Raw genomic sequence first — 19,264 nt, 5'->3', positions numbered from 1 at the left:
CCTATTTTTTGGGTCGTTATCAAGCGATACTGCAAATCGACAAACGTGCGGAACTATACAAAATTAACACTATTATTAGTCTAGTTGATGCCTACGAATTGCTTCGAGCCCAGCATCCACAGTGTTGACATATGCACTTGTGTTTTTATAATTGGACTCTGTCTTAAAAGATTTTGTTAGTTATTAAGTACAACAAAAGGAAGTGAATTAACGAACCTAAGTGAGTCATCGTCATCCATAAGACAGAGTCTAATTATAAAAACACAAGTACATATGTGAACACTGTGGATGCTGGGCTCGAAGCAATTCGTAGGCATCAACTAGACTAATAGTGTTAATTTTGTATTTAAAAGGGTGGCTGGAAAAAAATATAATTTATCACCTTCGATCTGGTGACGGCTCGCATTGCCCATATTTCTCGTTTTTCGATATTTAAATAGTTCGCTTTGACTGGCGGATTTTATTATGTATTTATAACATACTTCTATTTTAATAGTGATTCTATTTCATGCATATATGAAATTCTTCGAAATTGAAACACAGCCCGATATGGCGTGACGCGTTATTTTTAATATCAGTTCTAAATTACACATGACATTCTAAAAAGTCGAAAGCCGAAATTCAATCGGAGGCTCGCTCGAGACGACGAGGGATTTAAAGATGCCAAAGAAAAAAAAAGTGATCGGTCGGACGAGGGAAATCGATAAAACGATCGTACGACCGTGTGTCCACTGTTTCGCGAACCCGGTAAATATCCTTAAAATGAATTTTGAGAAGATTGAAATGAAGTCCGAAAGCCAATAGGTCGGAGCGTATCAAAGCATTTAATCGATTAGACGATACGCTAGCGGGGAATTCGATGCAAATCTCGGGGAAACACCGTGTACCGCGAATACCGTGGCACGAATGAACACGGCGGGGAGGGATAACGGAATGGGACGGCTGTACGTTGTCTTTCGCATATTGCGGCGTCCACGAGAGGAATGTTAGTTACTTCGTCACACACACTCGACCCGTCTCTCCCCGTCGTCGCACCTTAGCGCGAGTGCATCGAGCACTCCGATGAGATATGTGCCGCGTGTCGTTAGGATGCATTCTCGCGCTCGGCTCCTTTTTTTCTCCCTCCCTCCCTCTCTTTTTCCGCACGCTCTCTCTTTCCCGCTTATTTTTTTTCCCTCCTCTCACCGTCCTTTTACTCGCCATCTGCCATTCGCACTCGCCCGCGTCGCCGAGGAATCCGAATGAAGACTAAAAAGGGCTGATCAGAACTTGCTCGCGACGGCCCGTTCCTCTCTGCCGCGGAATGACAAGTGACTTCGCGTTATCTTTCACGGGGCCCGCGACACGTACGCGCGCTGGAGATACGTCGTCCTGGGTCGCCAGGGCGAAACCCCCGGGCCCCTCGGGAACTGATCGCGGAGATTAACGCGTTCGAGAGTCGAAATCGTCGGCGTTGTGTACCACTTAGCGTCGCAGCGTGCGCCGTATTTGTATCGGCGCGATATTTCGTTCTTAGATCCTGGCGTCGATTTCTTTTTTCCGTCCGATGACGCGAGTCTCCCTCGTGACATAGTCACCGAGGGGGAAATCGCTTACCAAAATCTTGTACACCGATGCCCACTAATGCCCAGTGGGCATTACTTTTGTCTTATTCTCTCGTTTTATCTTATTTTATCTTTATAATGCCCCAGCAAGGCCTAGTGCCCAAACTAATGCCCAAAAAAAATGCCCAGTAATGCCGCAAATCTGTACACCGCAATGTCCTCAGCGGTTTCCCCGTCGATTTAATTTTCTCCGATAAAATTATGGATACATTCGATGAAATTTGATTGAAAAACCGATCACATTTTTCACCGGTTATATCCGCTTGTTATTACGTAACAGGATTACCCGATTATATTTAATCGGACATTTTTCTCCGGCGTTGTACTTTCTCGTGAAAATGTAATAAACGGTTGGAATATATCCTATTTCTCTCCGGCAATTTTTGCCGATCGGATCGATGATTTCGGGATTAATGTCGCGAGCTGCCGTTTGATTAAACGATACATAATACAGTGCGCATTTAACAATGACGCTGTTGGGCCGCGGAGGTCAAGGACCCTCGGCAGCGCGGTGCGACGTTAAAAAGTTGGCGAAAAGGCGATTTTACGTTTCGGCGCAACGTGGCGGCCGTTAAATAAACTGTTAGTGCAGTCTAGCGAGCGCACGGTTAAACTTTCCTACCGCAAACACCTCCTCCGTCGCGTTCTCTCGTTCGGGGATTTAATGGGAGAACGAAGGTGACGGACGTACTTTGAAGGGCGGGCGCGCCGCCGTCAGACGAGCGGCGCGGATTTTCAGTTATTTCATACGGTACAAAAGCGGAGACTCAGCGCGCTTTAACCGTGGAATGTAAAACAGCGTCGGGGACCTCGCACCCGCGGAGCACGACAAATCCGGGAATGTAAAGCAGCGGCGGATCTTGTCTCCGCCTTGGGCGGTAAGGCGCCTCTCGTCTCGCAGCGAGGACAAGAAAACGTCCGCCTCGTTTATTTGACGCGCCCCCGCCGCCGGTAATTTGATTCACTCCGGTAATAGGACCAGTATTTGCGCTGGCAAAAGTCGGAAATGTACACGGTAGTTTTTATATTAAACGCGCCCATCAAATTCCGTTTCAAGCGCGCAAAAATGCACCCCCCTCTCCGGCGCGCGGGCGGCCGCGTGCATATCGCGCGCAGGCAAGATACGGTCTCGTAATTTTAATCAACTTTGTATCAAGGTGGACCCGCGCCGTTCCCCGCGCTTCGGCGCTAATTCAATTTCATGCCTAATTTCCGCGATATTTAGCGGCAAATTTTCCAGCGTTCCGGGCAGCGTCGTATTATTTCCGAAATAATTGCGACGCGGCCGGCGCCCGCCCGAACAACGCGGCGATTTTCCACGAGTACGCGCTTTTGACCTCCCGCCAATTAAAATAGACCTTCGGAAAACGGCTTATTTCCAGGGCTGCAGCTCCACACCGCGTCACGGTCGTTTACGGCGCGCGCGAGCGCGCTGCGCGCTGAAAGAAAGCTCTGTCTAAAGTAGCGCGCGATTAGGGCGAGAGTGGGCGAGAGTGGGCAGGGGGTGAGAGAGGCGCTCGTGACACGTATGACACATCAAAGAGACTAATTTAACGGGGCCAGGGTACCGCGACGCGACGCGACAGGAATCGGCTGTTCGTGGAGCAACAGCTTACGTTTTGTTGCCGGCCACGCGTAACGACACGACGACGACGACGGCGACGGCGGCGACGATGACGAGCGACCGAGAGATCGCAGAAGATCGCGCGCGATATATCGGACAAAGGAGTTCGTTGTTCGCGCGCGCGTTGCAGGCCTTCCACGCCGGCCGAGCGCCGAGATCCGCCGAGATGTTTTCTGAACTTCGGCCCGGCGGAGCCAGAGAAACCCGGCGTGAGATGCGAGACCGCATTCTCTCTCTCGCTCTCCTCCCTCTTCCCTCCCTCGTTCTGCCGCTCTCATTCTCCCTCGTTGCGCCGCTACTCTTCTGCGAGAGAGGTATTTCCGTCAGAGTAGTTCGCCGTCGCCTTCCGAAAGGGCGTATTAGGTCCTATTATTTCGCGCGAGTACCATTACGGACATAATGCCGCGCCGGCCTGGGCCTCTCTATCAAGATCGAGCGCGTACACAGATGGCCCGTATGAATGCGTCGAGCGAGCGAGCGAGCGAGCCAAGAAGAGAAAGAGAGAGAGAGAAGCGCGCAGTAGTCGCGGAAGAGAGGCACAAAGGAAACTGGCGTGGCGGCCTGAAAATTTCAGCGCGGTTAGATAGAGATCGCAGCAATATCATTAAGCGAAAAGCGAGTGCGTAAGCGTACACCTTGGCCCTCTCCTCTCCATCGATCTGTTAACGAGGGTCCTCTCTCCCGGCCGGACCGAATCTCCACGGTAAAAACGTTGTTACGCTCGCGCTTCGCGATCCCGAAATCTCCATTCAAGGGAAATCCGTTTCAACTCGCGTCATTACCCGCGCGCTACCTCCGCGGCAACGATAATTGTATACCGTGTTACGGCCGCGCGTACGCCGCTCCGCACGCAATAACGCGAGCCGACGATTCTCGACGCCGGGGCAGCGCCCCCGTCATTAAGCGTTCCATTAACTTTCCGCGTGGCATCGCGGTGGAGAGCGAGGGATTAATCCCTTCGCGTACGTACCGCGACGTTCTCGGGCGGGGCGGAGGGAGGTCTCGATATTCCGAGATCATCTTATTATTGCGCTATTATACCCTGTCGCTCGCGATTAGGGCGCCTTTAATATTCGATGTTGCGCGCCGCTCTGTCGCGACAGACAATTTCGATGCTGGCACACGCGGCTGGCTGGCTGGCTAGATGGCTGGCTGCCTGGCTGCCTGGCTGGCAGGCTGACTGACTCTCTGTCTCTCGTCGAGAGAGAGAGAGAGAACGGGCGTCTTTCCCGGCGCGGATACAGCGCGGCAGGACTCGTGAAAGATGTACGGCCCGAAGGTGTCTTCGACCCCGTTAAGTTCCCTTTCTCGACCGTAAAGGCCGAAGATGTGGGGTGCGAGAAGAGAATCGCAAGGGGGAAAACGCACGATCGATAAGAGCGCCTCGTAAGACAATTTCTTCTGGGGCGGCGAGATAGCGAGACAAAGATAGATAAAGAGAGAGAGAGAGAGGGGACGGTAAGCGAGAGAGCGGCTTCTTTCTACCCATCGCCATTTTAGGTACAGGTGTATGCGTGCGCGCGCACGGGAAGAGAGGGCGAGAGGGTGCGAGAGAGGAGCGGGCAGAACGGCAGAGGTTCGGCGTGGGCGGAAGGGAAGAGATGAGCTCGCTCTCTCTCTCTCTCTCTCTCTCTCTCTCTCTCTCTCTCCTGCCCCCATCCCCCTCCCCTCCCCCGGTCCTCCCTCGCGCGCGGCGGGAAAGGGGCCCTTTTGCGAGAAACGATCGTGCGTTAGTCTCCCCGAGACCGTCTTATTTTTTTATAAGTTTCGGCGACCCCGCCGAAGGAGTCCCGAAGGGTGCGCGCCGCGAGATTCCGTCCCTTCGTCAACGGACTAACGGCAACTGTGCGCACACAAGGCCACCCTTCCTTGAAACGTGACTGCTCCTTATACCGGGTGATTTTGCCACGTCGATCGTTAGCCGTCCGTCGAGACGTAGCGCGGTGGCTAAAGTGCGAGAAGCGAGGAGAATAAATCGATACCTGTGTAAGATGCGCGCAGAGAATGTAGAAATATATTTGTGTAAGTTAATTATTTAAGAATATTATACGTACGGAGTAAAGAAATGAGAGATTTACGTTGATCTTTTCGCGCGTTGCAAAACAAATCATTTGTCTACGCCGCGTACATCGCGGCTTAGGGAGAGTAAATCGATACGTGTGTGAGATAATATGTAGATAATATGTGGAAATATATAAGTAAAATTTAAAGTTACACGTACGGGGGGGGGGGGAGGAGAGAAACTTACGTTGATCTTTTCACGCGTTGCAAAACAAATCATTTGTCGGTGCCGCGTATATTGCAGCTTGGGGAGAATAAATCGACGCATCTGTGAGATAATGTGCAGAGAATACGTGGAGATACAAGTTAAATTTACAATTACATGTGCGGAGGGGGGAAAAAACGAGCGAAATTTACGTTGATCTTTGCGCGCGTTGCAACAAACCGTTCGTTTATGCCACGTGCATCGCAGGGCCATCGGCGCCAAGTTGGAATGCGCGCTCGCCTCCCGAAATTCCTCACTTTTCACAGATTATTATTTCACCGCGCGTTAGTTGCGCACTTGGGTTCCGTCTCGGCCGTTATTGGGGACTCGCGATCGATGAACTTGAGCAGGGATTTAAAGCTCTCGAAGCGCGTACCGGGTATCGATAATACGCAATCGGAGGGTATTGGTATCCGTAATACGCAATTGAGTACGGGCATGAGTATTTCGGAGCCCATAGTAGGCATCGATAATCGATATCGGGTAGATATCAACCGCCACTTTGAATTCTTTTGACTGGAGTTTCGCAGTTTTTTTTTACGCGCCCGTCGTACGTAGCTCGATTTGTGCGACGCGCGTATTCGACGATGTAAAACAATATTTCAATTAATCATCTGCGCAGATATCGTCAGCCAAAGTACAATGAATCGCCGCGCGATAGATTCCCTTTCTGCACTGTAAATAACGATATCTCGAGTGAATAATTACGTATGAGCAGATAGCAAAATCTCTCTCTCTCTTTCTCTTTCTCTGTTTTTTTCCGTTTGATTTTAAAAGAATTTTAATGAAAGAGAAAGATTTGAGCGCGCTCTTAATTGTCAAATTAATCAACGTTAAATTTTCAACAGCCATTCCCATTTTTCTTATCTAATATTTAATCATGTGGAAACAGGACGTCTAATTAACTTTTCGAGTACCCGTTTCTACTGTCATTTTTCCGCGCAAAAAATGCCAGACCATTTTGTCTGTGGTCAGTTTAAGTATAAATATTTCAGTTCTCTCTCTCTCTCTCTCTCTCTCTCTCTCTTTTTCAAACACACACAGCCTAAGGGTATGAAATAACATCATTTTACGAACCCGAAAGAACAACGTCAGCGGCTCTGGCATTTTCCGCAAAAATTCCGGTAGAGAATTCCGATATCTTTCGCAAGGATTATTACCCTGTGCAATGTCGATTATCGAGCACCACTTACGCCCCGCTATTATTATGATTGACATAATGTTATTAACCAATGGTGGGGGGGGAGGGGAGGGAATCAATTAAAAACAGCGGATTTATATACTGTTATAGATAAACGATTAATTGCGTTGCGAAGAATTAATCTCTAACGAGATAGATCCCGCTGACAGGTCGATAAAGCGAGAGCAATTTTTCCCAAAGCGGATCTGCCGCTTAAATCTAATTGCGCGCGACGCGCGGCGCATTCCGCGCCGCCCGCCTTTTCTTCCACTCATTCTCGGAGAAATCAGCCCGTTCGTTAAGCGGGACGGCGTGGCCGCGCGACCGTAATAATTTCAGACGCACAAAAGAAGATAACGATCGAGAAGTGGAGCTAACCCGGAGGCCACCGAGAGGAGGGAGAGCCGCCGCCACCAAATTAAAATCACACTAAACTACCGGCAGCGTTGTAATTAAGTATTTCTGTGGTAAAAGATCCTTTGGAAGCTTGCCGAGAGAGAGAAAGATATAATTCTCTCTCTCTCCTCCCCCTTTCTGTTTCTTCCCGTCCGCCCGTCCGTCTCTTCCATTCTGTAATCACCCGATGCACCCACGCGCACGCACACGTGCGTGCGATCGCACGCGCACGCATTTAACCGGTCTTCGCGTCTCTCTTTCTTTCGGGTCGCGCGCGCGTGAAACGCGCGCGCCGAGTCATCGCGCAAATATTCCTCCGTCTATGGTAGCCCCACGGTCGTCGTCATCGGGCATAAAGGGAGGGCGGGAGCGAGGCGAGGGAAAAAGAGAAACTGCCGTATAGCGTCAATCTGCGAGGGCACTCGGAGTGTCCTCCTTCCCTCCGTAGATCGATCTAACGGCCGGCTCGCCCGGTCTTTCTTCGGCCTCTTCCCACTTCGGGCCTCTCCTCCCCGTGGCAGAACAAGGGAGGAAATGGCGAATTAGAGCGAATGGGAATGATAAGCGCCAGCGAGAGCGCGGGCAGATGAGAGAGAGAGAGGTGGAACCGGGGAGATGGAGAGAGAGATAGCGGGGCCGGAGCCACCAAACCGACGGTAAATCAATACTGACATCGCGGTCGTGACGCCATACGCCAAGTCATCGGACGTACAGCGAGTAGAATGGCTATTAAGACTAGCGACGCGCCGGCAACCGTTATGGGGGGGGGGGGGGGAAACTCGTATCGCGCGTATCATTATTCGGGGATTAATGTTACGCTCCGATCGATTACGTCCGTAATACGTCTTCGCCGCCCCCGCCGCCACATTAGCCCCTTATCTCTTGTAAACGGCGAGACCCGAGGGCGAGTTTTTACACTGGCCTATTTTACTGCCGGCGGGGATATTTTTCGCGGCGTTCAATTATCGCGATAGGCAATCGACGGGTTAAGCGCGAGAAACGCCCGGAATTTACGCGTTTGACATTACTATTCTGCCTATTCGCGAGATAAAAATGACAAAATTTCGTTCGCGCGCGATATTCAGAGAATTCAAGTCGCTTGAATCATCCGGATATTCCAATATCAGGCCCAGCGATATCCAAATATCGGAGTACGTCCGGAATTCGGAATTGCATTTGCGAAACCCAGTAGCGATACCGTTAGATACACGAAGTGGTACACTAGTATTGCGTTACGATTCCGCCGGAATCCACGAGACGCGGGGAGAGCGAGAGAGAGAGAGAGTGAACGAGGGACGTCGACTTTATTTCCATTTTATGCCGTACGTACGCGCGTTTCGGCTCCTCTTCGCGGCGCGCGGCGGCCTATCCGCTTTAAAAAGTTATCGATTGCCGTTCCTCGCGGCGTAAAACGCGCGGAAGTGCCCGGCGCCTGTTATGTACCGACAATGAGAATATTACGTCTCCGGCTGTCGGGAGTCGCATACGCAATTTCTTCCTGTCGGGCGGATATTCCCCGGCTCCGCCGCGGCCGGCGCGGCGCGGCGCCGCGTCGTACGTACGTTTCGCCACGGGAGATGAGTTCGGTTTTTATCCCGACGGTAAACCTGAAGAGCTCTATTGTGCCGGACGAATCAACCCTCCATTGAAACGCGCTGCCTTCCGGCAACAAATCAACTAAATACAATAAATCGTGCTTTATTAACGAAATCCGACATTCGGGATGTCTTCTCCCCGCCACGTTGGAAACAAGCGTAATATTGCCGCGGGAAAATAATGTTGAAGATTGAGCTGTAAATAATTCCCCGGCGTAACGAATGCCCCGTTACCTCTCGATATTCGACGATATTCGACACGGCTCGGTCCGGAGAACCGAAAGTGTCGAAAAATGCCCGTCAATGTCCCTCGAGTTGCTTGCACTTAATTAGACACCCTGTAATCAGAGACTGGCCATAGGAGAGTTCGTCAAATTCCCGCGAGCGAGAGAGAACGTAGGCCATCTCACTCTTCTACGATCCTACGATCGTAGAAGAGGCCATCTTTTAATAAAACGTTTCTTTGTCTTAAAGTTGTTTGCATTATATTTTTACTGAATAGGTATTAAAAATTTGTCTCATCAATATTATTGTCTCCCTAGTAAATATTAAGGCTCTGTCGATATACGTTTACGTTAGGAGCATAGAGAGGCAATAAGAGCCAAACGCTAGGCGTTAGGCGCGGAAATCATGTTAGTTTCGATCAACCAAAGCGATCCTTCGCACTGACATCTGAAGTATAACAACGTTGCGATACAAATATCACTTGACTTGGTCAACTGTATTCAACATTAAATCTAATATGATTTCCGTACCTAACGCCTAGCGTTTGGCTCTTATTTACCTTTCTATGCGCCTAACGTAAATTCTCTCGGTAAAATCTAATGCTCGATTGTTTGGCTGGAACATTTTAAAATAATCAAGTATCTAGCTTGTACAAATATCGATTTTAGTTGGTGCAATTTAACGATATCGTTACTTTTGTACATTATTTTCTGCCTCCGGACGAATCGTACGTTTATCATCGCGAATTTAGACTCTTTCAACAATTAACAGCCTCGTTTCTCACCGATGTCACTAAAATCTCGCTCCAAAATTAAACGCACCGCGACGCATGCTTCCAATTGGTGCCGTAAACGCCGTTAGGTTTAGAAGAACAATGCTCTTAAAACCTGCTCGAAACTGAATGAAGGAAAGAATCTTTCGAGGGATCGTCGCGCGATTCCATAATATAATTTGCAGAAAGAATCTTCGGATCCCCGGTAGAATATTCGCAGAATTTGCGGCGACGGAAATACTACATCAACATTGTCGCCGGCGAGAAATCGACTCGATAATCTCCAGAGTATTTTTTTACAAAAAGAAAAGGTACACCCTGTATATCGCATGTGTACAATTCTCTCTCCCTCTCTCTCGGCTGATACACGCTAGGAGCTGAAATGAAACGAGAAACGCCTAGGGGCGATTTAGCGCAAGAGAGCCACGAGCGAAGACTCGGCTCGTCGGCGAAATATGAAAAGTCCGTAGGCGGTTTTAATTTCGCCGCGAACACCCGCCATTGTTTCCCGTCTCTCTGCACGACGCGCGGCGAACAAAAGAAAATCGCGCGCGCAGAGCCCGTGGCGGAGCGGAGCGGCGTGTGCGCGTAGGGCTCGCTCGAGAGCGGGCGATAGGGCTCGTGAGATACGCGAGAAAAAGGGCCGGCGTGGTCGACTCGCTTCGACTCGTCTCGACTCGAGTCGAGTCGAGTCGAGTCCGCGCCGCGCCGGGCGGGTGGGCATCCGAGAGCGCGAGATACCGGGCGAACGCCGTCCCATAAATCACGTTATTTAATAGATCAACGGCGATGACATCTGTTGCGACGTAGGTGTAATGTAATTACGCGCCGCGGGCGGAGGGGGGCGGGAAACAAAGTTTTCAGCGGGAGGGCGAGCGTCGGAATTAAAATTCGCGATTGGCGCAAGAGTCGATTTTGTAATCTCGCGTCGCGCCGGGACAAAGCGGCGCGAAATTCCCGTATTCCGGCGCGTAACGCAATCGGCGAGAGTATGTGTGTGTGTTTTTTTTCGCGGCAATCGCTGCCAAAAACAGGCTAATAAATTACATTTTTCCCGGGATGCGATTTCCGCGGGATTATTATTCGAATCGCGAGGTTAATAGATATATTTGCATTTGATATTTTACATTTGATCACGCGATAATTTTAGGCATTTCGGCGAGGGGTGGGGGGCGGGGGGAAATAAAAGCGATATATTCTAGCAAAAAACCGAAAAATTAATCAAAATCGAAGAGGCTTTGTTCGATCTCCTCCTCCCCTCTGCGCCGTCCTGCCTCCGGGCGGTACGTATTTCGTTTTAACTCGGAATTGATGAGAATTGTTGGTTTTGCGAATTTGGAGCGTTTAATAAAATCAAAGCTAAATGTTTTTTTCCTCCGGGGGGGGGGGATTTTTCCGCGGCGCGAACGCGATGCGAGAATTTCTACGTCTACGTATCCGCGGCCCCGCGTGTCTCGTACGCGCAATGTAAATGATGGATGGTACAATACGGCGACGCGAAATGAGGGTATAAACGATGGATCCGTTTATAATTGCAAATTTCATTTCATGTTTCCATTGTGTAAAACTGCATTATTCCGCGCTTATGCAATTGGGCGCGCGCGCGCGAGCGTACGCCAAGCAGTTCTTTGTTAGGTTTAATGGTGCCCATCGATTTTCGTTGGCTCTCTCGAGCAATTTCTCGTATATATTAATGCCAATAGATAGGATTCTTCCTCTTCGGGCTTGTTCGGGACAAATCAAACTCCGTGGCAAACGGGTCTCGGCGCTCTCTCTCTCTCTCTGTCTCTCTCTCTCTTTCCTCTCGTTCAAAACACGCACACAGATACGTGCACGCACGCGCATTCTGTCGACATACCCCTTGAGGACGGGAATGCGGCGCAGGACTTCGATTTCCAGTTAGTTAGGGCAGTTGCGATTTAAATGGCGCCATCGGAAATAGAGGAGGAAATGAACAACGCGCGTGTTACATCCACGTGGTGAGTTTTCCAAGTCGCCAGGCCGCCAAACCGTTATTATTGCGCGCGTACGGCCGGCCTCCGTGTTAGAAACGCGCGTTTAATTCTTCGTTTCGATCGCTGCGACTTTCACGGGGCGCCGCTAATCGCGCGAAATTTAATGACCGTTTCGTTCAACGCACCGAATAGCAGAGCGGGATTTTGTTTTGCGCGTTCGAAAAGATAGCGGGCCGGGGATCGCGTTGCTCAATTATCTGACTCTTAAGGACCTCAGGAATACGAAAGAAACAGTTCGATCTATTAAATTTCCGAGGTAAAAATCGAACTTTTTTTTCAAATTTCTTTTCTTGGCTCTTGAAGCCGCTTATTCTTTTTTTTCAACGTTCTCGAAGACCCTGAAGTGCTTACAGCGCGCACGCATATTTATACGACGACCCTGTACCGAGCGAATAATCGGTCGAACTTAACGCCGTTGAACTCGGTCATCGATGCATAAATTATTGGCGCAGTCACGCGGATCGAGACGAATTTAGCCGTCACGGCGCGCGATCTTAATCCGTCTAATATTTAAATATAGCACGTAAATGAATAGCGAGTCGGGTGTCTTACCAGATGTAATAATCACGATAATATCAGGTTGAAATTTTCACGACGAGCTCTTTCGCAAATTGCAAGACGGGGCGTATATACCCGCGCAAATAAATTCTACTTATTTTAACGATTCGAGAAGTACCACACCGATGCAATTTATTGATAAACGCCCGGCGTATATACACGCATACGTGACCAATATAAATCTTCGCCGTTGGCGTAACCTAGCGCTATGCTGATTTATAGATATCGAGCGATTCTGCACGAGCAGCGACAGAAATCCGATTATGGCGGAACCGGCGGTGTTACACGAGCGTGTCGGTGGGGCAGGAGGGAAGGAAGGGGGGGGGGGGTATCGCGCAATTTCAAGATGCGGAATCGAAGGAAAACCCGGGGAAAATTCGGAAAATTGATGTAACGTAAGTTATTCGTTAACTACGGCCCCTGTTCTCCCGGGTGTGGGGAGCGCGTCGTTACGGGCGCCGTTCCCTCTGTGTTGCCTTCCCGCGGACGTGAACGTAGTTTGTTTCGTTTGCATATAAAGCGCGTATCCGTTTCTTTTCGGAAAATGTTCGGCGCATGTTACTACTACAACATGCACCTCTGAATAATTCAAACAAAGGATTAAGCGTCGCGCATCCAGCGCCGCGCCGCCGGATGTCTAACCGATGTTAAGAACGGCATTCGACATCCCGGGCACATTCGGGTCCTCGTTTAAATTTTACGGAGCCGGGAAAGTTACATTAAACTAGGGATCCGCGCCGAAATATTTTGGTATGCGAGACGCGACGTGCCTGTAAGTCTTGAAGCGCGCCGCCCACACAGGCGAAATTGTAATTAAGTGAAACACACACCGAGCGTAATCGGCCGCGTAAAGCTACGCCGAGGAACAATCGTATAATCGACGAGGAGAGCAGGTTTTCTTTTCAATTTTGCGGAATCTCGAGATCTCAAGCATCCACAGAAAAAAGTTCCGGGTCCGATGCACTTGAATGTATCATAAAATAGGATCTATATAGCGCCAATCGTGTTTATTGTAGAGAAAGGAATATTTTAATCTTAGATGAAAAATTCTAAAATCTCGAATCGTCTTTTGTCGAATATCGCGGTGCCAACTTCGTGCTTTGCAAGGTGGAGGGAAAATTTAATCTAAACGCAAGAACATATAAACTTACATTTATGCACTGACAAAAAATTATTTTTTAAAAGAAGTAAATAGATTTACTTAAAATTATTTTTTTTACCGAAGTAAATCTTTTTTCTATTTAAATAAAAATATCAAATTTCAAGTAAATCGGTGTATTATCAGTGTATAAGTTACTCTTGTCTCAACATAGTAAGTCAATCTTTTTCAATTCGATAGAGGAGAATATTATTAATTTGATTTTGATTTGTCTTATTTTTAAACTAAAATTGATGTTGCGAGGACTGTAAATGCGTCAAGAATACTTTTCGTCTCGTTAACAGAAATCCTTTCTGAGGATGCGTCGAGAGAGAAATTAGACGTTCGGCGTCGAATCTCCCTCGGTCTAGCCGGCGAATGAAGGATTTTTAGAAAATCAGGATCGTTTACCGTTTCGCATGAATAATTTATTCGCTTTCTGTTTAAACAAAGTACAGAAAGGTCGGGGCTCTGTTTGCGTTAACCTTGCGCGACGAACGCACGAGAGAGCTAAGTGAATACACAATGGCAACGAGGCGAATGACTAGTGAATATGACGCCTGGTTGGCCTTCCACGGCGTACTCCGCACACGGTGTGCCCTAGTGATAGCAAAAGTGGAAACTGGTATGATAATGAGTTGCAAACGGTACAAACCTCCTCGTGTGTCGCTTAAGGGGCTCGTACAGCGAACGGAGGCCGGGCAAATTACCGGGATATAAAGGCCAATTTAACTCGTAAGGCGATTTAAAGGTCAATCGCTATCTAATCATCGAAAATTACACGCTTAAATTCGCTACCGACTCGACGGCAGATCGTACGATGTGCTTGCGTCAGATATTCGTTTCTTCGAATCGATGCAAAAAATTCCATTAACAAGAAAAAAACTTGGCAGTTTTATTAAACGATAGAAAGTGGAAATTATACATAGGCGAACTTCGATACGAGGGCGCAGATTAATTTGATATCGCGCAGTCCGTTTTGTTTCTGCTAAAGTTGAGCGAGTTCTCTCTCTCTCTCTCTCTCTCTTTTTTTCTTCATCATCCGCCGTACACTTTCTGATTTCGGGGTCTCGATTTCTTACAGGAGCGAGGCTACATTGCTGCGGGGAAAAAAAGAAAACGTCCGTGGCCTTTATAACGGGCTAATAATAGGTGCACCCGTGTAATTTGCCTCGTCACTTTTCTGCTTCTCCCGTACCCTCCTCCTTGCTCACATTAGTGATCGGCAGATTGCACCTGCGCTTTTTTCGCGCTCGTGAAAATAATCGGATCTGCTAATAGCGCGGCATTTGCGAAAGGAACAAAAAAGAGAGAGAGAGAGAGCGGGGAGTCAGTTTCAATTATTTAACATCGAAGATTTTCGCCCGAAATTCTCTCCCTCTTTATAAATATCCGTATTAACAAGATTTAGCATGCGTTTTTCATCCCCATTCGTAATTTCGCGAATTAGATCGACGGCGTTAGATTAAAGCCCCGATAATTGTGAGGTGGGTAACTAACACTTATTCGCTTATAGATGACCGAGTTTTGTATCCGTGCAATCCGTCCATTTTCAATTACGTCGCTACATACAAAACCACCGATTTAGAAATTGCACTATTATGAGTCGTAAAGTATTGCGTTATCTTCGCGGCTAGAGTTGTGTCCTTGCCGGGGAAATCGTTCTCACGAGTATCGATCTCCGCGTAAAAGTGATCCGACTGTCGATCTCTTCCTCTCGATACGCGCGTACGCGCGGGCAGGCACTTGGCGGAGGAATGCCCCGACGAGGCAGCAGTACGGTGCGCCTATCTAATAATGCGTGTAACCACAGGTAATCCGAGCCACTATCGATGACTAATACCTGCCTGCTCGTTGCTCCGCTCACACCGACGCGGCGCGGGGCGACGCGAGGCGAGGCGGCGCGACGCGGCGCGACGCGACGCGACGCGACAATGTAACGTCGCGCCGCTCACGTACCGTGTGCACGTATGCGAGCGAGCGCGCACGCATAATGCATATGGACGTTCGGCGAGCGACATACACCACGAGCGAGCCGAAATCTCGTGGCACGGAGATAGGACGCCAGAGGCGGCGATATTATCAAATTATATACCTGCACTACGTATACACCGGCGGCCAATAATTCATCCATAATTCAGTTATCTAAATAGGACACCCGCGCCGCACATGCACACACGTGACTTTCGCGCTGGGCGTGTATGCGTGCGTCAAAGCGCGCTAGATGCACGAGCGTACGCGATGATCTCTGGTAGCTGCCGCAGCGAACGGCGAAAAACTGACGCGGAAATTATCCCCTATCCGTTGGCCGTCGTGGCTGTGCAGCCTCGTGACGACCGAGTCTCTATCGGGACGCTATCGCGCTGCGACGCTACACTGTAAAAAAAAGTATGTAAAATTACATACGTAATAGCGATTACGCTATTAATAACGGAAATATATAAATTTGTGCACTTTTACAAAAAAAAAGTTTTGTTACCCTTTGTTGTGTAAATACGTGCTTATGCATGATGAAAAATTACAAAAAAATTGTAAAATTTACCCAATTAAAAGCAAGCAGTTATCACTTGTTATATGAGGTAATAATTTTATCTAAAAGGTATAAATTCACGGACGTTAATAGATGGTCCCGATATTACCTGCAATAATAATTGTAATTTTACAAGTAATTTTTTGACAGCGTTTCACGGGCGGTAGTTGTGTTTAATCGTTTCGCGAATTAACTATTTGCGCGGCGATCTGTCGATTTCTTTTATTCGAGTGTTTGAAAGGATTTGAAGACGAGCAGACTTGGAAAATCTCTTCTAAAGACTGGAAAAATGTGACATTAACGAGCGAGAGCTCGCTAAAAACTAATGAATATACAAGAGATATAGATGGAAATAATACGATATATAAAATATAATTGATAATAATTGTTTTTGTTTCTCTCGTTTTTACGTCGCCGTCGGATTATTCGGGTTATTGCGATGCATAATTCGTACGTTCGTTATTTATAAAATGTCACGGCGAGATGCTGCGTAATATTAGCCGAGCCGGAAAACGCTGCACAGTGTGTCACGGCAAATCGGTTTATGATTTGTTTACACCGCGCTGATGAAAACACATGTTGTATCGCATTCATCAATAAATCACTCCCTTCATCCACGCATAAAAACGAGAATAATTGAATTAAAATTAATTAATGCTAGAAATGCGATCTCCATATGCGTCGCAAACGTCCTGCATTATTTGCATTAATTCCTAGTAATGCGATTCTATATTGCCGCTAATTGCGGTGACTCGTAAACATGTCGAATCGAGTTTACATGGATTTAATGCCATCGCGTTGACACAAATTACGGGCCTGCATTAACATAGTTTTTTACTACATAAATGCAAACTTTGCATAATTCTTCTCTTTACATTACGCGATGCACAGCGAGCATTAAGCGCTGAAAATTTTACGAGGCGGTGCTTAAAAATAAGGCGGGGTTGAAGCCGGATTTAATTTTCGTTTCTGAGCTGGTTTACGACCAGGTGTTTGAAAATTAACGAGATCACGGTGCACCTTTGCGCAGTGCCGCTCCATACAAAATTGAGAAAGTAGAGAGATAGGATAGTCAGCGCGCAACAAGAAGAAAATTCATGGACGCTCGCGCCGCGGCGGCGGCGGCGGCGAAGAAAAGCGTTCGATGGCGCGCGAGTACATAAACAGCGGCTTCCTGATATTAATATTGGCACGATGGCAGCTTCTTCGAAAGATTAATATTGGCAACGTGCCAATAAATGATCTCGGTGTTATACGCGACGTCTCGGGATGGTAGTGTGTACGCCAGACGAGAAACAGCGAGAAATTTATGTAAACCTTATCAACAAACATCGATTAGCGTAACTTAATGACGAGCACCTTCGTAAACAGATCTCTATTCTCCGCGGGTTAGGACCACTCCAAGCTAATGGCGAGACGCTCCTCGCCGGTAGGTTTTTCGGATAATTCCGATAATCGCGGCCGAGGCGTCGCCGCGAGGCGCTAATTGGACGTGGCTAGTCGCCGTTGCGTTTATTTTCACGCGAGACGCGGAATAGTTGAGCGCGAAAGAAGAGCGCGACGGCGCGCGTCCGTCGCGGCGAAAATATCCCCGGCTGAAGGGGGCGAACTAATTAGATTGCCAAGACGACACGACACGCCGCACGTCGAGAGATTCGCTAAAGAGTTCTCCGTTCCCTTTTTTGCTTTCAGGACAGCTGAAATGTCCACGGATAACCGAGCACCCGTCCGACATAATAGTCGCGAAAAATGAGCCGGTGACGTTGAACTGCAAGGCGGAGGGTAAGCCCGAACCGTTGATAGAGTGGTACAAGGACGGTGAGCTCGTGCAGACGTCGCCGGGGGACGCCAAGTCGCATCGGGTCCTGCTGCCTACGGGATCCCTGTTCTTTCTGCGGGTGATGCACGGCAAGAAGGAGCAGGACGGCGGTGTATATTGGTGCGTCGCGCGGAATAAGGCTGGATCCGTCCCGAGCAGGAACGCCACTCTCACAGTCGCAGGTAAGAGACCGTCCTTCTCTCCTCTCGTCGTCTCCTTTTTACGCCCGGATTATACCGGGTAGCGTATCAGACACCGTGAGGGAGAGCACTCGTTAAACTCGGAACGAATCCCCGTGAAACGAGCTTCTCGCCTTAAGGAATTCCACGGCTCTTCGTGTCGATCAAACAGCCCGGCGATTTCGCGCGAGAGTTGCCCAGAGAGGAGCGACAGTTAAGCCAGAATGAAAAGCTCTCTCTCTCTTTCTTTCTCGGACATCGACCGGTCGCACTCTCGCGTGAACCGACGCAGTATGGATTAGCTATTGTCGCGACACGGCTAAAGCGCTGTCCGCGCCGGGTCTGTAATTATTTTCCGCGCCAGGTGTCGATTAGCGTAATCTTGTAGCCGGCACCGAGCCGATAAGATACCTGGGGCCTTTCCTAGGGAAATCGTAATCGGCGAAATTTATCTCTTCGCGCGCGCGCGCCCGCGCTAAGTAAACTTTACGCGTCCACGGACGTGTAAAACAAAACGTTATAATCACTTAGGTGTAATACGCTCTTTGTGCATTATCGCCAAGATCGAGCGCCGGTAATTTTTCAATGTCAGTTTACAGTCCACGGGATTACTAGTTGATAAATCGGTCGAGTTAACAAATCGCTGAAGCGTAAACACAATTCACGTGTAAAAAGGGGCACGCGAGCATCAATAAAACGTAATTTTATACTCGACGGTAAAATTTCTAAATTTTATATACGACTTCATGATTTTACGCGGCGCATTTGCTTATCTCCAAGTGCCATTCGTCACAGTCCCTTTCGCGCGCGCGCTCTCCCCCCCCCCCTCCTCCCTCTCTTTTTTACGATAATCTCATACACGCGTTTCTCTTGCAATTTTTTATACAATATACGAGTAGCCAAGTAATAGAGATTAATTTCACCATGTTGCGCACCGCCGAGCTTCAGCGAGGAGGCGAAATAATATTCAGTGTCTACTTCTCGAATGCATCTTCAATCGCAGAGAAGTAATTCACCCGCTCGCGTTCTAATTAAACAATTATATACACGGAGCTACAAACGGAGCGCGGCCGCTTTTACGTTTCATAATGCGTTTATCGGCCAAATTCCGCGCCGGTGTATCTCAATCTATTCTCAGCCGTGTTAACAAGGGCGCGAATAAACTCCTCCCCCTGTCGGGCAAAAATGGTAGCATCCGCGATTCTCCCTCGCGTGTCCCCGCGCGCGAGCAAGCTCGCTCGCTCGCGAGATCGTCGAGTGTCTCGGAATGACTTCTCTCACCTTCGCGCTCGCTCGCGTGAGGCTGCGAGGCGAAGTGAACGGCGGCGGCGGCGGCGGCGGCGGCGGCGGCGGCGGCGGCGGC

The 19,264-nt window shown here is 48.8% G+C and overlaps 1 protein-coding gene across 1 annotated transcript in view; it reads left to right on the top strand.

Annotated features, from left to right (window-relative positions):
- LOC105561795 (roundabout homolog 2-like) overlaps positions 1–19,264 on the top strand; it is a 110,495-nt gene that overhangs the window by 15,228 nt on the left and 76,003 nt on the right. Inside the window, exon 2 of the mRNA XM_012012108.1 lies at positions 17,596–17,904. Within this exon, the coding sequence (XP_011867498.1) occupies positions 17,596–17,904 (309 nt within the window). The remainder of the gene's footprint in view (positions 1–17,595; positions 17,905–19,264) is intronic.

The sequence above is a fragment of the Vollenhovia emeryi genome, unplaced genomic scaffold, assembly GCF_000949405.1.
Source record: "Vollenhovia emeryi isolate VEMERY1.0 unplaced genomic scaffold, V.emery_V1.0 DF939200.1, whole genome shotgun sequence".
NCBI classification, from domain to species: Eukaryota; Metazoa; Arthropoda; class Insecta; order Hymenoptera; family Formicidae; genus Vollenhovia; species Vollenhovia emeryi.
The sequence above is the reverse complement of the archived record's forward strand: the minus strand, read 5'-3'. Positions and strand labels throughout refer to the sequence as shown.